A 20,307-nucleotide genomic window follows, 5' to 3' on the forward strand; every position below is an offset into this window, starting at 1 on the left:
CCCCAATATTCCCCATTATTTCCCCCATTATTTCCCATTATTTCCCATTATATTTCCCTATTTTTCCCCATTATTCCCCCATTGTATTTCCCCATTTTTCCCATTATTCCGCCATTATTCCAAATTTTATTTCCCTATTTTTTCCTTTATTCCCCATTATACTTTCCCATTATTCCCCATTAATTCCCCATTATTTCCCCATTAATTCCCCATTATTTCCCCCATTATTCCCCATTATTTCCCCATTAATTCCCCATTATTCTCCCATTATTTCCCCATTATTTCCCATTTATTTCCCCATTTTTCCCCATTATTTCCCCATTATTTCCCCATTAATTCCCCATTATTTCCCATTATTCCCCCATTATTCTCCCTTATTTTCCCATTTTTCCCCATTATTCCCCATTATACCCCATTATTTCTGATATTTCCCTCATTATTTCCCATCACATTTCCTGTTTTTCCCCATTATTTCCCCATTATTTCCCAATATTTCCCCATTATTTCCCCCATTATTTCCCCATTATTTCTGATTATTTCCCTCATTATTCCCCATTATATTTCCCCCAATTTCCCCCCAATTATTCCCATTATTTCCTCCTTATTCCCCATTATTTCTATTTCCCATTATATTTCCCCATTTTACCCTCATTTTTCCCCATTATTCCTCCATTTTCTCCCCTTATTTCTCCTCTTATTTCCCATTTTTCCCCATTATTTCCCCCATTATTTCCCATTATTTCCCATTATATTTCCCTATTTTTCCCTGTTTTTCCCCATTATTCCCCCATTATTTTCCCCAGTTTTCACCATTATTTTCCCCAATATTCCCCCATTATTTCCCCCATTAATTCCCCATTATTTCCCCATTATTCCCCCATTATTCCCCATTATTTCCCATTATCCAATTTCCCCATTATTTCCCATTATTCATTTTCCCCATTATTCCCCATTATTTCCCCAATTTTCCCATTATTTCCCTGCCATTATTCCCCATATTCCCATTATTTTTCCATTATTTTCCCCATTATTCCCCATTATTTCCCTTTTATTTCCCATTATTTCCCATTATTTCCCCATTATTTCCCCCATTATTCCCCATTATTTCCCCATTATTTCCCCCATTATTTCCCCATTATTCCCCCATTATTCCCATTATTAATTTCCCCATTATTCCCATTATTCCCCATTTTTCCCCATTAATTCCCCATTATTTCCCCATTTATTCCCCATTATTTCTGCATTATTTCCCATTATTTCCCATTATTTCCCCATTTTTCCCGGTTATTCCCCCCTTATTTCCCCATTTTCTCCATTATTTCCCCATTATTTCCCATTATTGTCCCCAATTTCTCCCCATTATTTCCCCATTATTTCCCATATTCCCCATTTATTTCCCCCTTCAATTTCCCATTATTTCTGATTATTTCCCTTTCATTATTTCCCATAATTTATATTTTCCCATTATTCCCCATTATGTCCCCATTATTTCTGATTATTCCCATTAATTTCCCTATTTTCCCATTTTATTCCCCATTATTTCCCCATTTTTCCCCCATTATTCTCCATATTCCCTCCCCATATTTCTCCCTTGAATTTCCCATTATTTCCCTTATTAATTTCCCCCATTTTTCCCTATTTTTCCCCATTATTCTTATTCCCCATTATTCCTGATTATTCCCCATTTTCCCAATTTTCACCTTATTCCATTTCCCCATTATTCCCCATTATGATTATTCCCTCACCATTTTCCCCCTTATTTCCCCATTTTCCCTACCATTAATTCCCCATTTTTTCCCATTATTCCCCACCCATTTCCCCATTATTTCCCCCATTTAAATTTCCCATTATTTCCCATTATTTTCCTTTTTTTTCCCCAATATTTCCCATTATTCCCCATTATTTTCCCATTATATTTCCCCATTATTCCCTTATTCGATTATTTTCTTTCCATTATTCCTAATTTCCCCATTATTTCTTATATTTCCCATTATTTTTCCCTTTCCTTTTTCCCCATTTCTCCCCATCCCATTTTTCCCCATTATTTCCCCATATTCCCCATTATTTCCCCCAATTATTTCCCCATTATTCCCCATTATTTCCCCAATTATTCCCCCATTTTCCCGTTATTCCCCATTATTCTCCCATTTTTCCCCATTTTCCCCATTATTCCCATTATTCCCATTATTTCTATTATTCATTCATTATTTCGATTATATTTCCTATTATTCCCCTGTATTTCCCCCATTATTTCCCCATTTTTCCCCATTTTTCTCCCATTATTTCCCCAATATTTCCCTTTTTTCCCTTTTTTCCCCATTATTTCCCATTATTCCCCTTTTATTCCCCATTATTTCCCCATTATTTCCCCCAATTTTCACCATTATTTCCCCATTATTTCCCATTTATTTCCCCATTATTTCCCCATTATTCCTCCATTATTTCCCCATTATTTCCCATTAATTTATGTCCCCATTTTTCCTATTATTCCCCATTATTTCATTTTCCCATTTATTTCCCCATTTTTCTGATTATTTCCCTCCATTATTTCCCCATTTATTCCCATTTTTCCTATAATTCCCCTTTATTTCGCCCATAATTCCGCCATTATTCCCAAATTATTTCTGATTTATTTCCTCTTATTCCCCATTATATTTCCCCATATTCCATATTCCCCAATTTTTCCCTATTTTTCCCCATATTTCCCCATTATTTCCACCCATTATTTCCTCATTATTTCCCCATTTTCCCATTCATTTTCCCTTCCCTTATTTCCCCATTATTCCCCATTATTTCCCCATTAATTCCCCATTATTTCCCCATTATTTCCCCATTATTTCCCCCATTATTTCCCCATTATTTCCCCATTATTTTCCCATTATTTCCCCATTATTCCCCCATTATTCTCCCATTATATTTCCCTATTTTTCCCCATTAATTTCCCCATTTTCTACCATTTTTCCCTATTTTTCCCCCATTATTTCCCCAATTTTCCCCATTATTCCATTATTCCCCAATTTTCCCCATTATTCCCCATTATTCCCCATTTTCATTATCCCCATTATTCCCCCATTATTTCTGATTATTTCCCTCATTATTTCCCATTATATTTCCCTATTTTTTCCCCCTTTTTATTTTTATTTCCCATTATATTTCCCTATTTTTCCCTGTTTTCCCCCATTATTTCCCCATTCTTCCCCCCTTATTTCCCCATTTTTCCCCCCATTATTTCCCCTTTCCCATTTTTGCCCATTATTTCCCCATTATTTCCCCATTTCCCCAGCCTCCTGACCCTTGACTCTGTTCGAGCGTTTGGAAATTGGCTCCGTTGGGACCGCTCAGAGACCACATTAATCAGCCTACGCCCTGGGTGTATACTGCCATTCTGCTAAACCCCAAATTATTTCTATTATTTGGTTATTTGGGTTATTGTGATTATGGGTTATTAGGTATTGTGGGGTTTGGAAGGAAATGAATAATACCGGCAATGGACCAGCTTCCCTGCATCTAAAGGTTTGGGCTGAAAACCCCTAATTTGGGGTTTCCTGAGTTATTGTGGGGTTATTGTGGGGTTATTGTGGGGTTATTGTGGGATTTAATGGGTTATTGTGGGGTTTGTGGGGTTTGGGAATGGGGAAATGGGAATTGGGAACAGGAACTGGGGAATGGATCAACTCCAGCCTGAGTGCCCTGGGCTGGGCATCAGCGCCCTCTGCAACAAGGTCTGGGCTGAAAAACCCCAAAATTGGGATTTCCTGAGTTATTGTGGGGTTATTGTGGGGTTTGGGAATGGGAACTGGGGAATGGATCAGCTCCAGCCTGAGCGCCCTGGGCTGGGCATCAGCGCCCTCTGCAACAAGGTCTGGGGCCAAAAACCCCAAAACTGGGATTTTGGGGTCATTTATGGGTTATTGTGGGGTTACTGTGGGGTTATTATGGGGTTTGGGAATGGGAACTGGGGAATGGATCAGCTCCAGCCTGAGCGCCCTGGGCTGGGCATCAGCGCCCTCTGCAACAGGGTTTGGGCTGAAAACACCCAAATTTGGGATTTTGGGGTCATTTATGGGTTATTGAGGGGTTTGTGGGGTTTGTGGGGTTTGGGAATGGGAAATGGGAACTGGGAATGGGAACTGGGGAATGGATCAGCTCCAGCCTGAGCACCCTGGGCTGGCATCAGCGCCCTCTGCAACAAGGTCTGGGGCCAAAAATGGGAATTTTGGGGCATTTGTGGGGTTATTGTGGATTTAATGGGTTATTATGGGGTTTGGGAATGGGGAAATAGGAACTGGGAACAGGAACTGGGGAATGGATCAGCTCCAGCCTGGGCGCCCTGGGCTGGGCATCAGCGCCCTCTGCAACAAGGTCTGAGGCCAAAAACCTCAAATTTGGGATTTTCTGAATTATTGTGGGGTCATTGTGGGATTTATGGGGTTATTGTGGGGTCATTGTGGGGTTTGGGAATGGGAAATGGGAACTGGGAACGGGAAATGGGGAATGGATCAGCTCCAGCCTGAGCGCCCTGGGCTGGGCATCAGCGCCCTCTGCAACAAGGTCTGGGCTGAAAACCTCAAATTTGGGATTTTGGGGTCATTTATGGGTTATTGTGGGATTTATGGGGTTATTGTGGGATTTATGGGGTTTGGGAATCCCCAATGGTTCCCAATGGGGAAATGGGAAAGGGAAACGGGAACTGGGAATGGATCAGCTGCAGCCTGAGCGCCCTGGGGCTGGTCATCAGCGCCCTCTGCAACAAGGTCTGGGGCCAAAAACCCCAAAATTGGGATTTTCTGAGTTATTGTGGGGTTATTTATGGGTTATTGTGGGATTTAATGGGTTATTGTGGGGTTTGGGAATGGGGAAATGGGAATTGGGAACGGGAACTGGGAATGGATCAGCTGCAGCCTGAGCGCCCTGGGCTGGGCATCAGCGCCCTCTGCAACAAGGTCTGGGCCAAAAATGGGAATTTTGGGGTTTCCTGAGTTATTTATGGGTTATTGTGGGGTTATTGTGGGATTTAATGGGTTATTGTGGGGTTTGTGGGGTTTGGGAATGGGAAATGGGAACTGGGAACGGGAACTGGGGAATGGATCAGCTCCAGCCTGAGCGCCCTGGGCTGGGCATCAGCGCCCTCTGCAACAAGGTCTGGGCTGAAAACCCCAAATTTGGGATTTCCTGAGTTATTTATGGGTTATTGTGGGGTTATTGTGGGGTTTGTGGGGTTTGGGAATCCCCAATGGTTCCCAATGAGGAAATGGAAACGGGAACTGGGGAATGGATCAACTCCAGCCTGAGCGCCCTGGGCTGGGCATCAGCGCCCTCTGCAACAAGGTCTGGGCTGAAAAACCCCAAATTTGGGATTTTCTGAATTATTGTGGGGTCATTGTGGGGTTTATGGGGTTATTTTGGGATTTATGGGGTTTGGGAATGGAGAAATGGGGAATGGATCAGCTCCAGCCTGAGCGCCCTGGGGCTGGTCATCAGCGCCCTCTGCAACAAGGTCTGGGGCCAAAAATGGGAATTTTGGGGTTTCCTGAGTTATTTATGGGTTATTGTGGGGTTTATGGGGTTATTGTGGGGTTTGGGAATGGGAACTGGGGAATGGATCAGCTGCAGCCTGAGCGCCCTGGGGCTGGTCATCAGCGCCCTCTGCAACAAGGTCTGGGGCCAAAAATGGGAATTTTGGGGCATTTGTGGGGGTTTTTGTGGGATTTAATGGGTTATTGTGGGATTTATGGGGTTATTATGGGGTTTATGGGGTTTGGGAAATGGGAACTGGGGAATGGATCAGCTCCAGCCTGAGCGCCCTGGGCTGGGCATCAACGCCCTCTGCAACAAGGTTTGGGCTGAAAACCCCAAATTTGGGATTTTGGGGTCATTTATGGGTTATTGTGGGGTTATTGAGGGATTTATGGGTTATTGAGGGGTTTGTGGGGTTTGGGAATGGGAAATGGGAATTGGGAATGGGGAAATGGGGAATTCATCAGCTGCAGCCTGAGTGCCCTGGGCTGGTCATCAGCGCCCTCTGCAACAAGGTCTGGGGCCAAAAACCCCAAAATTGGGATTTCCTGAGTTATTGTGGGGTTATTTATGGGTTATTGTGGGATTTATGGGGTTATTGTGGGGTTTGGGAATGGGGAAATGGGAACTGGGAATGGATCAACTCCAGCCTGAGCGCCCTGGGCTGGGCATCAGCGCCCTCTGCAACAAGGTCTGGGGACAAAAACCCCAAAATTGGGATTTTGGGGTCATTTATGGGGTCATTGTGGGATTTATGGGGTTATTATGGGGTTTGGGAATGGGGAAATGGGAACTGGGGAATGGATCAGCTGCAGCCTGAGCGCCCTGGGCTGGGCATCAGCGCCCTCTGCAACAAGGTCTGGGGCCAAAAACCTCAAATTTGGGATTTCATGAGTTATTGTGGGGTTATTGTGGGGTTATTTATGGGTTATTGTGGGATTTATGGGGTTATTGTGGGGTTTGGGAATGGGAAATGGGAATTGGGAATGGGAACTGGGGAATGGATCAGCTCCAGCCTGAGCACCCTGGGCTGGGCATCAGCGCCCTCTGCAACAAGGTCTGGGGCCAAAAACCCCAAATTTGGGATTTCCTGAATTATTTATGGGTCATTGTGGGGTTTGGGAATGGGGAAATGGGAATTGGGAATGGGGAAATGGGATCAAAATAAGGGAAAATTCGAATTTTTGGGAAAAATGGGGTAAGTGGGGACCGGGATGGGTAAAATGGGATAAATGGGAAAATGTGGGATTGGGGTGGGAAAATGGGATAAAAATGGGAAATGGGGACTGGGGGGGGTGAAATGGGATTGGGAAAATGGGATTGGGGATGGGGAAAATGGGATGGGAATGGGAAAATGGGATTGGGGTGGGGAAATGGAATTGGGAAAATGGGATTGGGAAATGGGATGGGAATGGGAAAATGGGAATGGGGAAATGGGATTGGGAACAGGAAAAACGGGAAAAATGGGGAAAATGGGACTGGGAATGGGAAAATGGGATTAGGAATGGGAAAGGAATGGGAATGGGAAAATGGGATTGGGAATGGGAAAAATGGGAATGGGAAAATGGGAAAATGGGATTGGGGTGGGAAAATGGGATTGGGATGGGAAAATGGGATGGGGAAAATGGGAAAATGGGATTGGGAATGGGGAAAATGGGATTGGGGTGGGAAAATGGGAAAATGGGATTGGGAAAATGGGATTGGGAAAATGGGATGGGAATGGGAAAATGGGATTGGGGAGCCCAAGGTTTGGGATCTGGGGAGGATTTGGGGTTTGGGACCCCCCAGAATTCCCAGAATTCCCCCAATCCCGCAGGAGCCGCACATCCCGTACCGGAACAGCAAACTGACCTTCCTGCTGCAGAACTGCCTGGGGGGGCACGCCAAAGTGTGAGTGAGGAACCCCAAAAACACCCCAAAAACATCCCAAAAAATCCCAAAAAAATACCCCAAATACATCCCAAAATATTCCCAAAATATTTCCCCGGGGGGGCATGCCAAAGTGTGAGTCAGCAACCCCAAAATATCCCAAAAACACCCCAAAAAATCCCCCAAATATTCTCAAAATATCCCCAAAATATTCCCAAAAATACCCCAAAACACCCCAAAATATTCCCAAAATATCCCTGGGGGGGCACGCCAAAGTGTGAGTGAGGAACCCCAAAACACCCCAAAAACATCCCAAAAACACTCCCAAAAAATCCCCAAAATATCCCCAAAAATATCCCCAAAAAATCCCAAAAAATATCCCAAAAATCCCCAAAAATATCCCCAAAAACACCCCAAAACCACCCCAAAAATATTTCCAAAAAATCCCCAAAAAATACCCCAAAAACACCCCAAAATATTCCCAAAATATCCCTGGGGGCACGCCAAAGTGTGAGTGAGGAACTCCTAAAACCCCAAAAATACCCCAAAAACACCCCCAAAAAACCCCCCAAATAATCCCCAAAATATCCCAAAAATATCCCCAAAAACACCTCAAAATATTCCCAAAATATCCCAAAAAAATCCCCAAAAAACCCCCAAAATATCCCAAAAAATACCCCCAAAATATCCCAAAATATTCCCAAAATATCCTGGGGGGCCACGCCCAAGTGTGACTGAGGAACCCCAAAAATCCATCCCAGATCCACCCAAATTCCCAAACCCCATAAAAACCCAAAATATCCATCCCAGATCCAACCAAATTCCCAAACCCCCTAAAAACCCCACAAAATCCATCCTAAATTTTAGAGGTTTTTTGTGGGTTTTTTTGGGGGGGATTTTTGGGGGGGGATTTGGGGTTTTTTGAGGTTTTTTTGGGGTTATTATTGGGGGATTTTTGGGGAGGATTTGGGGTTTTTTGGGGTTATTTTTGGGGGAATTTTTGGGTTCTTGGAGGTTATTTTGGGGAGATTTTTTGGGGTTTTTTTAGGGTTTTTGGGGTTATTTTTGAGGGTATTTTGGTGCAATTTTGGGTTTATTTGAGGTTATTTTGGGGTTTTTTTTTGAAGGATTTTGGGGGGATTTCAGTGTTATTTTGGGGGTTATTTTTGGGATTTTTGAGGTTATTTTGGGGGAATATTTGGGATTATTTTTGGGGGATTTTTTGGGGTTATTTGAAGTTATTTTGGGGAGATTTTTAGGGGATTTTTTGGGTTATTTTGGGGTGTTTAACCCCATTTTTGCCCATTTCCAGGCTGAGGATTGTGACACCCCCTGGAGGAGAATTTGGGGGAATTTTTTGGGGATTTTTTGGGGTTATTTTGGGGGGATTTTTGGGTTTTTTGAGGTTATTTTTGGGGAATTTTTTTGATATTTTAGGTTATTTTGGGGGGATTTTTGGGTTTTTTGAGGCTATTTTTGGGGGATTTTATGGTTAATTTTGTGAGGTTTTTGAGGTTTTGTTGGGGTTGTTTGAGGTGATTTTGGGGAGATTTTCGGGGGATTTTTGAGGGATTTTTTTGGGATTTTTTGTGGTTTTTTAGGTTATTTTGGGGGGATTTTTTTTGATATTTTAGGTTATTTTTTGGGGGGATTTTTTGGGGCTGTTTCTGGAGTTGTTTTGGGGATTTTTAAAGGGTTTTTTTTTTGTTATTTTGAGGGGGATTTTGGGCGGATTTTTGGCCAATATTTTGGCAGATTTTTTTGGTTTTTTAAGGATTTTTTTCGGTTATTTTGGGGCTGTTTCTGAGATTATTTTGGGGTTATTTTGGGGTTATTTTTGGGGTGTTTTACCCCATTTCCCCCCGTTCCCAGGCTGATGATTGTGACCATCTCCCCCCTGCAGGAGAATTTGGGGGCATTTTTGGGGGGATTTTAGGGGTTATTTTGGGGGGATTTTTTTTTGGGATTTTATGGTTATTTTTTGTGAGGTTTTTGAGGTTTTTTGGGGGTTGTTTGAGGTTATTTTGGGGACATGTTAGGGGAATTCTTTTTGGATTTTTGAGGGATTTTTTGGGGATTTTTTTGTGGTTTTCTGAGGTAATTTTGAGGGGATTTTTTTTGATATTTTAGGTTATTTTTTGGGGTTATTTTGGGCTGTTTTACCCCATTTCCCCCCCGTTTCCAGGCTGATGATTGTGACCTTCTCCCCCTGGAGGAGAATTTGGGGGCATTTTTGAGGTTATTTTGGGGGGATTTTATGGTTATTTTTGTGAGGTTTTTGAGGTTTTTTTGGGGTTGTTTGAGGTGATTTTGGGGGGATTTTTTGGGGATTTTTGAGGGATTTTTTTGGGAATTTTTGTGGTTTTTTGAGGTAATTTTGGGGGATTTTTTGTGGTTTCTTAGGTTATTTTGGGGGGATTTTTTTTGAGATTTTGGGGCTGTTCCTGAGATTATTTTGGGGTTATTTTGGGGTGTTTTACCCCATTTTCCCCCTGTGTTCCCAGGCTGATGATTGTGACCATCTCCCCCCTGGAGGAGAACTTTGCGGAGTCGCTGAACTCGCTGCGCTTTGCCAGCAAGGTGGGCACGGGGGGGATTGGGGGGTCCCGGGGGGATTTGGGGGTCCCAAAGGGGATTTGGGGGTGTCCAGGGGGGATTTTGGGGGTCCCAAAGGGGATTTGGGGGCTCCTGAGAGAATTTTTGGGGTCCTGGGAGGATTTTTGGGGAGGTTCCGGAAAGGTTTTGGGGTTTCTGGGGGAGTTTTGGGGGTCCTGGGGAGGATTTTTGGGGTCCCAAGGGGATTTTTGGGGGACCTGGGGTCAATTTGAGGGGTCCTGGGGGGATTGTGGGGGATCCAAGGGGGATTTTGGGGAGTCCTTGGGGATTTTTTGGGGGTCCCAGGAGGATTTTGGGGTCCTGGGGTGAATTTTGGGGGACCTGGGGTCGATTTGGGGGGTCCCAAAGGGGATTTTTGGGGGGTCCCAAGGAGATTTTCAGGGGTCCTTGGGGATTTTTGGGGGATCCAAGGGGGATTTGGGGGATCCCTGAAGGGATTTTGGGGTCCCTGGGGGAATTTTGGGGTTCTGTGGGGGTTTGGGGGGGTCTTGGGGGGTCCTTGGGGATTTTTGCGGGGTCCCAGGTAGGATTTGGGGGATCCTGGGTGGGTTTGGGAGGTTCTGGGTTGGTTTGGGGGTCCCTGGGGTCATTTTGGGGGTCCCTGGGGGTTTTGGGCATTCTGGGGGGTCCCAAAGGGGATTTGGGGGTGCCTGGAGGGATTTTGGGGGTCCCTGGGAGGATTTGGGGGTTCCCTGGGGGGTTTAGGGGTTCCACCGGGAATTTTTGGGGGTCCTGGGGTCATTTTGGGGGGGTCCCAAAGGATCTTTGGGAGGGTTTGGGGGTCCTGGGGGGGATTCTGGGGGGTCCTAAAGGGGATTTTGGGACTTTTTGGGGGTCCTGGGGGGGGGGAAATCTGGGGGAAATTGGGGGGTCCCCAAGTGGATTTGGGGGGGGGGGGGTTCAGGGATCCCACAGGGATTTTTGGGGGCTCAAAGGGAGATTTGGGGGGGTCCTGGAGGGATTTTTAGGGGGTCCCAAGGGGATTTTTGGGGGTCCTGGGGGGATTTGGGGGGTCCTGGGGTCAATTTGGGGCCCCCCGAGGGATTTTTGGGGGATTTTGGGGATTCTGTGAGAATTTGGGGGGTCCCAAAGGGGATTTGGGGGGTCCCTGGGGGATTTTGGGGGGTTCTGGTTTGGTTTGGGGGGTCCTGGAGGGATTTTGGGGGGTCGCTGGGGTCATTTTGGGCATTCTGGGAGGATTTTGGGGGTCTCAAGGTGAGTTTTGGGGTCCCTGGTGTGGTTTTGGGGCGTTTGGGGTGATTTTGGGGTTTTTGGGATTTTGGTCCCCGTTCCGACCCCGCCCCTCCCCCCCAGGTGAACGAGTGCATGATCGGCACCGCCCAGGCCAACCGGAAGTGACGCAACACCTGTTTTTCCGCCTTTTTAAAGTATCAACCAATAAAGATTTGCATTTCCACAAAGCTGATTGGCTGCCGCTGTCACGTGTTTAACCGCTATGGCGCCGCCCTGCCGGCGGAACGCCGCGCGCTGATTGGCTGAGCCCGTACGGCACCTGCCGGCCGCCATCTTGCTGCGCCTTCGCTTTACGGGGCGGGGCTCCTCGCGGCCGCCGTACCGCCGCCATCTTGTGCTCCGCCCATGCGCCTGCGCGGCTCCGCCTCCCCGGCGATCCCGGCCATGGCGCGGCAGCGGCGGCATCTCCGCGGCCCGGAGCGGCAACGGGAGTGCCACGAACCGCCCGGGAACACGCGCGGCAACAACGGGGTTAAAGGGGCGGGGTCTGGGGCCGCGCCTCACGTTAAGATGGCGGCGCCCGGCTCGGCGGCGGGGTTCCCGGATGAGGCGGGGCGCCGCGATTGGCCGCCGGGCCTGACCACGCCCCTTTCTTTGTACGGTGTCATGGCGGCTCCCGCTCGGCCGGGCCGGCGCGGGGCGGCACTTCCGGTCCTGCGCAGTGCGCGGCCGCGGCCGCTCGGTGGCAGCGGCGCCGGAGGAGCCGCGCGGGCCCGGTGAGCGCGGGGGGGCGGGGCCTGCCCGGGGGGGGCGGGGCCGGGGCGGGGCTTGCGCGGAAGGGGGCGGGGTCAAGGCCGTGAGGGTAAGGGGTGGGACCTGGGGGGGTTTTGGGGCGAATTCGGCGGAATTTGGGCAAATTCGGGAGTCCCGGAGCGGGGAGAGGGGCGAGAAACGGGAGGGGGGCGTGGGAGGGGAAGGGGCGAGAAGGGGGCGCGAGGAGGGGCTGGGGGGGGGAAGGGAGGCCGGCGGGAGCTGAGGGGAATTTGGGGCAATTTTGGGGATTTTTGGGGAATTTTGGGGGGCCCTGAGGGGGGAGGGAGGGGGAGGGGCGGCGGAATTTGGGGGAGAATGGAAGGGGAGCGGGGTGGGGAGGGGAAGGCGGAAGTTGGGGCCGGAGGGGAATTTTGGGGTGCGGGTGGGGGAGGGGCCGAGTTTGGTTTGGGGGGGCAGGGGAACTCTGAGGGGTGGGGGGGGGGAATTTGGGGTGATTTTGGGGAATTTGGGGTTCATTTGGGGAATTTTGGGTGATTTTGGGGTGGTTTGGGGGTCCTTGCCCTGACCCCGCCCCCTCCCCTCAGGCTCTGACCACGCCCCCTCCCCTCTCGCCATGGCCACGTCCCCTCAGCCAATCATCGTCCTGGACGACGAGGACGAGGAGGAGCGAGGCCCCGCCCCCTCGCCGCCAGGCCCCTCCCCCTCGCCAAGCCCCGCCCCCAGCCCCGCCCCTCCCCCAGCCCCCACCATGGCCACGCCCCCGCCGAACGGGGCAGGGGGGGGGAGGGGCGGGGCCTTCTGGGAGGAGAACGAGCGGCTCTTCCGGGAGGTGAGGAACGGGGGGCGGGGCAACGGGGGGGGCGGGGCCCAGGGGGTTGGGTGTGGCCTCAGGTGGGTGGGTGGAGGCTCAGATGTGGTCTCAGGTGGGTGGGTGTGGCCTGGGTGTGGTCTGAGGTGTGGCCCAGGTGTGTGTGGGTGTGGTTTCAGGTGTGTCAGGGTGTGCCCAGGTGTGTGGGTGTGTCTCAGGTGTGCCCAGGTTTGTGGGTGTGGTCCAGGGTGTGGTCTCAGCTGTGCCCAAGGTGTGTGCAGGTGTGGTCTCAGGTGTGTCAGGATGTGCCCAGGTGTGTGGGTGTGCCCCAGGTGGGGTCTGAGGTGTGTCCAGGTCATTGGGGGCGTGGCCAAGGTGGTCTCAAGTGTGTGTGGGTGTGGCCCAGGTGTGTCTGGGTGTGGTCTGAGGTGTGCTCGGGGGGGTGGGTGTGGCCCAGGTGTGCTCTGAGGTGTGTCCTGGTCCTTGGGGGCGTGGCCAAGGTGGTCTCAACTGTGTGTGGGTGTGGCCCAGGTGTGATTCGGGTCATGCCCAGGTGTTTCCCGGGGGTGTGGCCAAAGTGGTGTCAGGTGTGCTCGGGTGTGTCAGGGTGTGCCCAGGTGTGCTCAGGTGTGGTCTCAAGGCTGTGTGGGTGTGGCCCAGGTGTGTCCGGGTGTGTCCGAGTGAGGTCTCAGGTAGCCAGACTGGACCCAGGCGTGCCCAGGTGTGCCCCAGATGTACCCGGGTGCATTAGGGTTGTGTCCAGGTGTGCCCAGGTGTGTCAGGGTGTGCCCGGGTGTCAGTTTGGGTGTGCCCAGGTGTGTCCCAAGTGTGCTCTCAGGTGTGTCTGGGTGTGGCCAAAGTGGGCCCTGCTGTGTGGGTGGGGCCCAGGTGTGCCCACGTGTGCCCCAGGTGTGTCCCAGGTGTGTGCAAGGTGTTCCCAGGTATGTCCAGATGTGCCCTGGGTGTGTCATGTTTGCCCCAGGTGTGCCCCAGGTGTGCTCAAAGTGTCCCTGGGTGCGCCTGAGGCTTTCTCAGGTGTGTCCTGGGTGTGTCCCGGGTGTGCCCAGGTGTAACTCAGGTGTGCTCAGGTGTAACCTAGGTGTAACCCAGGTGTATCAAGGTGTTATCAGGTGTATCTCAGTTCTACCCAGGTGTAACCCAGGTGTGTTCAGGTCTAACTCAGGTGTAACCCAGGTGTAACCCAGGTGTATCCAGGTGTTATCAGGTGTATCTCAGTTCTACCCAGGTGTAACCCAGGTGTATCCAGGTGTGCCCAGGTGTAGCCCAGGTGTAATTCAGGTGTGCTCAGGTTCATGGCAGTTCTATCCAGGTGTGCACAGATGTGTCCAGGTGTGCCCAGGTGTAACCCAGGTGTATCCAGGTGTGCTCAGGTGTATCTGAGGTGTATCTCAGTGTGCCCAGGTGTAACCCAGGTGTGCCCAGGTGTAACCCAGGTGTACCCAGGTGTAACCCAGGTGTAACTCAGGTGTGCCCAGGTGTATGTCAGTTCTATCCAGCTGTGCTCAGGTGTACTCCAGGTGTAATTTAGGTGTAACCACCTATATCCAGGTGTACCCCAGGTGTGTTCAGGTATAACTCAGGTGTACCCAGGTGTAACCCAAGTGTATCTCAGGTGTATCTCAGTTCTACCCAGGTGTACCCAGGTGTGCCCAGGTGTATCTGAGTTCTGTTCAAGTGTGCTCAGCTGTGCCCAGGTGTAACCAGGTGTAACTCAGGTGTAACCAGGTGTAACTCAGGTGTGCCCAGGTGTATCCCTGCTGTATCCATGTGTACCCCAGCTGTATCCAGGTGTAACCAGGTGTGCCCAGGTGTGCTCAGGTGTACCCAGGTGTGCCCAGGTGTATTCCAGGTGTACCCCTGGTGTATCTCAGTTCTACTCAGCTGTATCCAGGTGTATCTCAGGTGTATCCAGCTGTGCTCAGGTGTATCCCAGTTCTATCCAAGCGTAACTCATGTAACCCAGGTGTGCTCAGGTGTAACCCAGGTGTGCTCGGGTGTACTCCAGGTGTGCCCAAGTGTAACCCAGGTGTGCTCAGGTGTAACCCAGGTGTAACCCAGGTATAACCCAGGTGTGCCCAGGTGTATTCCAGGTGTGCCCAGGTGTAACCAGGTGTAACCCAGGTGTGCTCCAGGTGTGCCCAGGTGTAACCCAGGTGTGCCCAGGTGTGCCCAGGTGTAACCCAGGTGTAACCAGGTGTGCCCAGGTGTAACCCAGGTGTAACCCAGGTGTGCTCAGGTGTACCCAGGTGTGCCCAGGTGTACTCCAGGTGTGCCCAGGTGTGGTGTGCACAGGTGTACCCAGCTGTGCCCAGGTGTATCCCAGGTGTAACCTGGTGTGTTCAGGTGTAACCCAGGTGTAACCAGGTGTGCCCAGCTGTAACCCAGGTGTGCTCAACTGTAACCCAGGTGTACTCCAGGTGTAACCCAGGTGTGCCCAGGTGTATCCCAGGTGCGCCCAGGTGTGCCCAGATGTACTCTAGGTGTACTCCAGGTGTGCCCAGGTGTATCCCAGGTGTGCCCAGGTGTGCTCAGGTGTGCCCAGTTGTGCCCAGTTGTGCCCAGGTGTACTCCAGGTGTGCCCAGGTGTTACCCAAGTGTGCCCAGGTGTACCCAGGTGTACTTTAGGTGTGCCCAGGTGTACTCCAGGTGTGCCCAGGTGTGGTCAGGTGTGCCCAGGTGTACCCAGGTGTGCCCAGGTGTGCCCAGGTGTAGCCCAGGTGTAACCCAGGTGTAACCAGGTGTCCTTCCCCCCCCTGCAGTTCCTGTCGGTGTGCGCGCCGCTGACGCAGGAGCACCCCGAGGTGCTGCCCTTCCTGAGCTCGCGCCACCTGCGCGCCCACCCCGACTTCCGGGGCTCGGCCGAGTTCCGGAACATTCTGGGGCGGCTGCTGCGGCGCGTGCGGGGCCGGCGCCGCAAGGTCTACGTCTACATCAACGAGCTGTGCACCGTGCTCAAGGCGCGCGCGCTGCGGCGCCGCCTGCCCCTGCGCGCCCTGCCCGCGCCCCCGAGCCCCGACGGAACCTTCCGGAACCCCGACGGAACCTTCCGGAACCCCGACGGAACCTTCCGGAGTCCTGACGGAACCTTCCTGAATCCCGATGGAACCTTCCAGAGTCCTGATGGAACCTTCCAGAATCCTCCCAGTGCCTCCCAGTGCCCTCCCGGCTTGTCTGAGTGCCCAACCAGTTTGTCCAGTTCATCCCAGCATCCCGACGGAGCTGAGCCGTCCCAGTGTGCCGCCACCAGTTCATCCCAGTATCCCAGGGATCCATCCCAGTGTCCCCAGGGCTCCTCTGGCGATCCCGGTGCTCCATCCCAGTATCCCGGTGCTCCATCCCAGTATCCCAATGGTCCGTCCTGGTGCTCCGACGCCTCCTCGCAGCATCCCGGCAGTTCATCCGCCAACCCCAGTGCCTCGTCCCAGTATCCCAGCAGCTCATCCCAGTGTCCCGGCACCCCATCCCAGCATCCCAGTGCTCCATCCAGCAATCCCAGCGCTCCATCCCAATATCCCAATGCTCCATTGCAATATCCCAGTGCCACATCCCAGTATCCCAACGCTCCATCCCAGTGTCCCAGTGCTCCATCCCAGTGTCCCGGTGGTGCATCCCAGCATCCCAACGCTCCATCCCAATATCCCAACGCTCCATCCCAGTATCCCGGTGCTCCATCCCAGTATCCCAATGCTCCATCCCAGTATCCCGGCGCCCCATCCCAGTATCCCGGTGCCCAGCCGCAGCCCCCGGAGGCCTCGGGCCGGCGCGCGGGCGGCTCCCGGCGGCAGATCCGGCACCTGGAGCACCTGCTGCGCGTCTACGCCAGCGAGATCCGGCGGCTGCAGGAGCGCGAGCTGGACCTGGCCGAGCTGGACAGCGCCGACTCGCCGTACCTGCAGGAGAACCGCCTCAAGCGCCGCATGATGCGCATCTTCCGCCGCCTCTGCCAGCTCAAGGACTGCAGCAGCCTGACGGGGCGCGTGCTGGAGCAGCGCATCCGCTTCCGCGGCACGCGCTACCCCGAGGTGAACCGCAGCATCGAGCGCTTCATCAACCGGCCCGACGCCTTCCCCGACTACTCGGACATCCTGCGCGAGATCCGCGGCGCCAGCGCGCGGCACCGCCTGGGGCTGGGCCGGCGCCAGATGGAGAGCATGGCGCAGGAGGCGTTCCGCGAGGTGGGCAACCGGCTGCAGGAGCGGCGCCACCTCGACCTGGTCTACAACTTCGGGAGTCACCTCACCGACGAGTACCGGCCGGGTAATGGGCAAAAATTGGGGTGAAAAGGGGGGAAAATGGGAAAAAATGGGGTACAGCTTCGGGAGCCACCTCACCGACAAGTACTGGCCGGGTGAGAGGGGAAAAACGGGGTGAAAATGGGGGAAAATGGGAAAAAATGGGGTACAACTTCGGGAGCCACCTCACCGACGAGTACCGGCCGGGTAATGGGGGAAAAATGGGGTAAAAACAGCAAAAAATGGGAAAAAATGGGGTACAGCTTCGGGAGCCACCTCACCGACGAGTACCGGCCGGGTAATGGGCAAAAATTGGGGTGCGAATGGGGAAAATGGGTAAAAATGGGGTAAAATGGGGTACAGCTTCAGGAGCCACCTCACCGACGAGTACCGGCCGGGTAATGGGGGAAAAATGGGGTAAAAATGGGAAAAAATGGGGAACAACTTCAGGAGTCACCTCACCAACGAGTACCGGCCGGGTAAGGGGGGAAAACGGGGTGAAAATGGGGTGAAAATGGGAAAAAATGGGGTAAAATGGGGTACAGCTTTGGCAGCCACCTCACCAACGAGTACCGGCTGGGTAATGGGGAAAAACGGGGTGAAAATGGGGTAAAACCAGGCAAAAATGGGGTACAGCTTCGGGAGCCACCTCACCGACGAGTACCGGCCGGGTAATGGGGGAAAATTGGGGTAAAAATGGGAAAAAATGGGGTACAACTTTGGGAGTCACCTCACCGATGAATATCGGCCAGGTATGGCACAGGAAACAGGGTGAAAATGGGTAAAAATGGGGTAAAACCAGGAAAAAATGGGGTGCAGCTTCGGGAGTCACCTCACTGACGAGTACCGGCCGGGTAATGGGGGAAAACGGGGTAAAAATAACAAAAAATGGGGTAAAATGGGAAAAAATGGGGTGCAGCTTCGGGAGTCACCTCACTGACGAGTACCGGCTGGGTGAGAGGGGAAAAACTGGGGGAAAATGGGTAAAAATGGGAAAAAATGGGGTACAACTTCGGGAGTCACCTCATTGAGGAGTACAGGCCAGGTGATGGGGGAAAATTGGGGTGAAAATGGGTAAAAATGGGGTAAAATGGGGTACAGCTTTGGGAGCCACCTCACCGACGAGTACCGGCCGGGTAATGGGGGAAAACGGGGTGAAAATGGGCAAAAATGGGGTAAAACCAGGCAAAAATGGGGTACAACTTCGGGAGCCACCTCACCGACGAGTACCGGCCGGGTAATGGGCAAAAGTGGGTGAAAATGGGTAAAAATGGGAAAAAATGGGGTGCAACTTCGGGAGCCACCTCACTGACGAGTACCGGCCGGGTAATGGGGGAAAATTGGGGTGAAAATGGGTAAAAATGGGGTAAAATGGGGTACAACTTTGGGAGCCACCTCACCGACGAGTACCGTCCGGGTAATGGGGGATTTCGGAGTTTGGGAATTCCAGGATTTGGGATTTTTGGGTAATGCGGGATTTCAGAGTTTGGGAATTTCAGGATTTGGGAATTTCAGGATTTGGGAATTTTAGGATTCAGGATTTTGGGCAATCCGGGATTTCAGGTTTCGGGATTTTTGGGCAATTGGGATTTCAGGATTTGGGAATTCCAGGATTTGGGAATTTCAGCAATTTGGTGATTTTGGCCAATCAGTGGTTTGGGGATTTCTGATTTTGGGCAATCTGGGATGTTAGGATTCAGGATTTTGGGTAATGCGGGATTTCAGAGTTTGGGAATTCCAGGATTCAGGATTTTGGGGCAATCTGGGATTTCAGAGTTTGGGAATTTCAGGATTTGGCATTTCGTCCAATCTGGGATTTCAGGATTCAGGATTTTGGGCAATCTGGGATTTCAGGATTTAGGATTTTGGGGTAATGCAGGATTTCAGAGTTTGGGAATTCCAGGATTTGGGAATTCCAGGATTTGGTGTTTCAGCAATTTGGGGATTTCAGGCAATCTGGCATTTTGGGCAATCCGGGATTTCCGAGTTTGGGAATTTCAGGATTTGGGAATTTGGGGCAATCCGGGATTTCAGGGTTTGGGAATTCCAGGATTTGGGAATTTCAGCAATTTGGTGATTTTGGCCAATCAGTGATTTGGGGATTTCTGATTTTGGGCAATCCGGGATTTCAGGTTTTGGGATTTTGGGCAATTGGGATTTCAGGATTTGGGAATTTGGGGTAATGTGGGATTTCAGAGTTTGGGAATTTCAGGATTCGGGATTTTGGGCAATCTGGGATTTCAGAGTTTGGGAATTCCAGGATTTGGGAATTTCAGCAATTTGGTGATTTTGGCCAATCAGTGATTTGGGGATTTGGGATTTTGGGCAATCTGGGATTTCAGAGTTTGGGAATTCCAGGATTTGGGAATTTGGGGTAATGCGGGATTTCAGAGTTTGGGAATTTGGGGTAATGCGGGATTTCCGAGTTTGGGAATTTCAGGATTTGGGATTTTGGGCAATCTGGGATTTCAGAGTTCGTGAATTTCAGGATTTGGCATTTCGTCCAATCTGGGATTTCAGGATTCGGGATTTTGGGCAATCTGGGATTTCAGGATTTGGGATTTTGGGGCAATCTGGGATTTCAGAATTTGGAAATTCCAGGATTCGGGAATTTGGGGTAATGCGGGATTTCAGAGTTTGGGAATTCCAGGATTTGGGAATTTCAGCAATTTGGTGATTTTGGCCAATCAGTGATTTGGGGATTTCTGATTTTGGGCAATCCGGGATTTCAGAGTTCGTGAATTTCAGGATTTCAGGATTTCGGGGTAATGCGGGATTTCAGGGTTTGGGAATTCCCGGGTTTGGGAATTCCAGGATTTGGTGATTTTGGCCAATCTGATATTTGGGGATTTGGGATTTTGGGCAATCCGGGATTCCAGGATTCGGGATTTTTGGGCAATCCGGGATTTCAGAGTTTGGGAATTCCAGGATTTGGGAATTTCAGGATTTGGGAATTCCAGTAATTTGTGATTCTGTCCGATCCCTGCTTTCGTGTCCCCCCTGGCCGCAGGCACGGACCCGGCGCTGTCGGACCCCGAGCTGGCGCAGCGGCTGCGGCGGAACCGGCGCCTGGCCCTGGCCCGGCTGGACGACGTCATCGCGCGCTTCGCCCAGCGCCAGGAGCGGCACCGCGAGAGAGGGGACGGCGCCGCGGCCCGGAAACGGGCACGGGGAAACAGGGTAAAAAAGGGGGAAATGGGAAATGGAAATGGGGATGGGAAACGGGCACGGGGAAACAGGGTAAAAACACGGGAAATCACGGAAACGGGGCACGGG

The 20,307-nt window shown here is 51.2% G+C and overlaps 2 protein-coding genes across 2 annotated transcripts; both read left to right on the plus strand.

Moving 5' to 3' along the window:
* Positions 1–5,584: 5,584 nt before the first annotated feature.
* On the plus strand, positions 5,585–11,423 carry LOC135442035 (carboxy-terminal kinesin 2-like). Its single transcript, XM_064701585.1, has 4 exons — positions 5,585–5,656; positions 7,334–7,407; positions 9,891–9,966; positions 11,317–11,423. Exons 1-4 carry the CDS (start codon positions 5,585–5,587, stop codon positions 11,359–11,361), a joined length of 267 nt encoding a protein of 88 aa, XP_064557655.1. The 3' UTR covers positions 11,362–11,423.
* Positions 11,424–11,613: 190 nt separating this feature from the next.
* On the plus strand, positions 11,614–20,271 carry LOC135442034 (death domain-associated protein 6-like; the record flags this gene model as incomplete). The annotated part of the gene is made up of 4 exons (XM_064701584.1): positions 11,614–11,972; positions 12,555–12,799; positions 15,559–17,056; positions 20,042–20,271. Coding segments are annotated over exons 2-4 (1,944 nt in total), but the record flags the coding sequence as incomplete, so codon positions are not given.
* Between the last annotated feature and the right edge of the window lie 36 nt (positions 20,272–20,307).

Source organism: Zonotrichia leucophrys, unplaced genomic scaffold, assembly GCF_028769735.1.
Source record: "Zonotrichia leucophrys gambelii isolate GWCS_2022_RI unplaced genomic scaffold, RI_Zleu_2.0 Scaffold_883_20307, whole genome shotgun sequence".
NCBI classification, from domain to species: domain Eukaryota; kingdom Metazoa; phylum Chordata; class Aves; order Passeriformes; family Passerellidae; genus Zonotrichia; species Zonotrichia leucophrys.

What these genes read in the sequence shown, in the direction of transcription:
- LOC135442035 (XM_064701585.1), top strand. Translation starts at nt 5,585, where the DNA reads ATGGGAACTGGGGAATGGATCAGCTGCAGCCTGAGCGCCCTGGGGCTG. An exon ending in TCAGCGCCCTCTGCAACAAG is followed by an intron (nt 5,657 to 7,333) that starts GTCTGGGGCCAA and finishes CCAATCCCGCAG; the next exon opens with GAGCCGCACATCCCGTACCG. An exon ending in CGCTGCGCTTTGCCAGCAAG is followed by an intron (nt 9,967 to 11,316) that starts GTGGGCACGGGG and finishes CCTCCCCCCCAG; the next exon opens with GTGAACGAGTGCATGATCGG.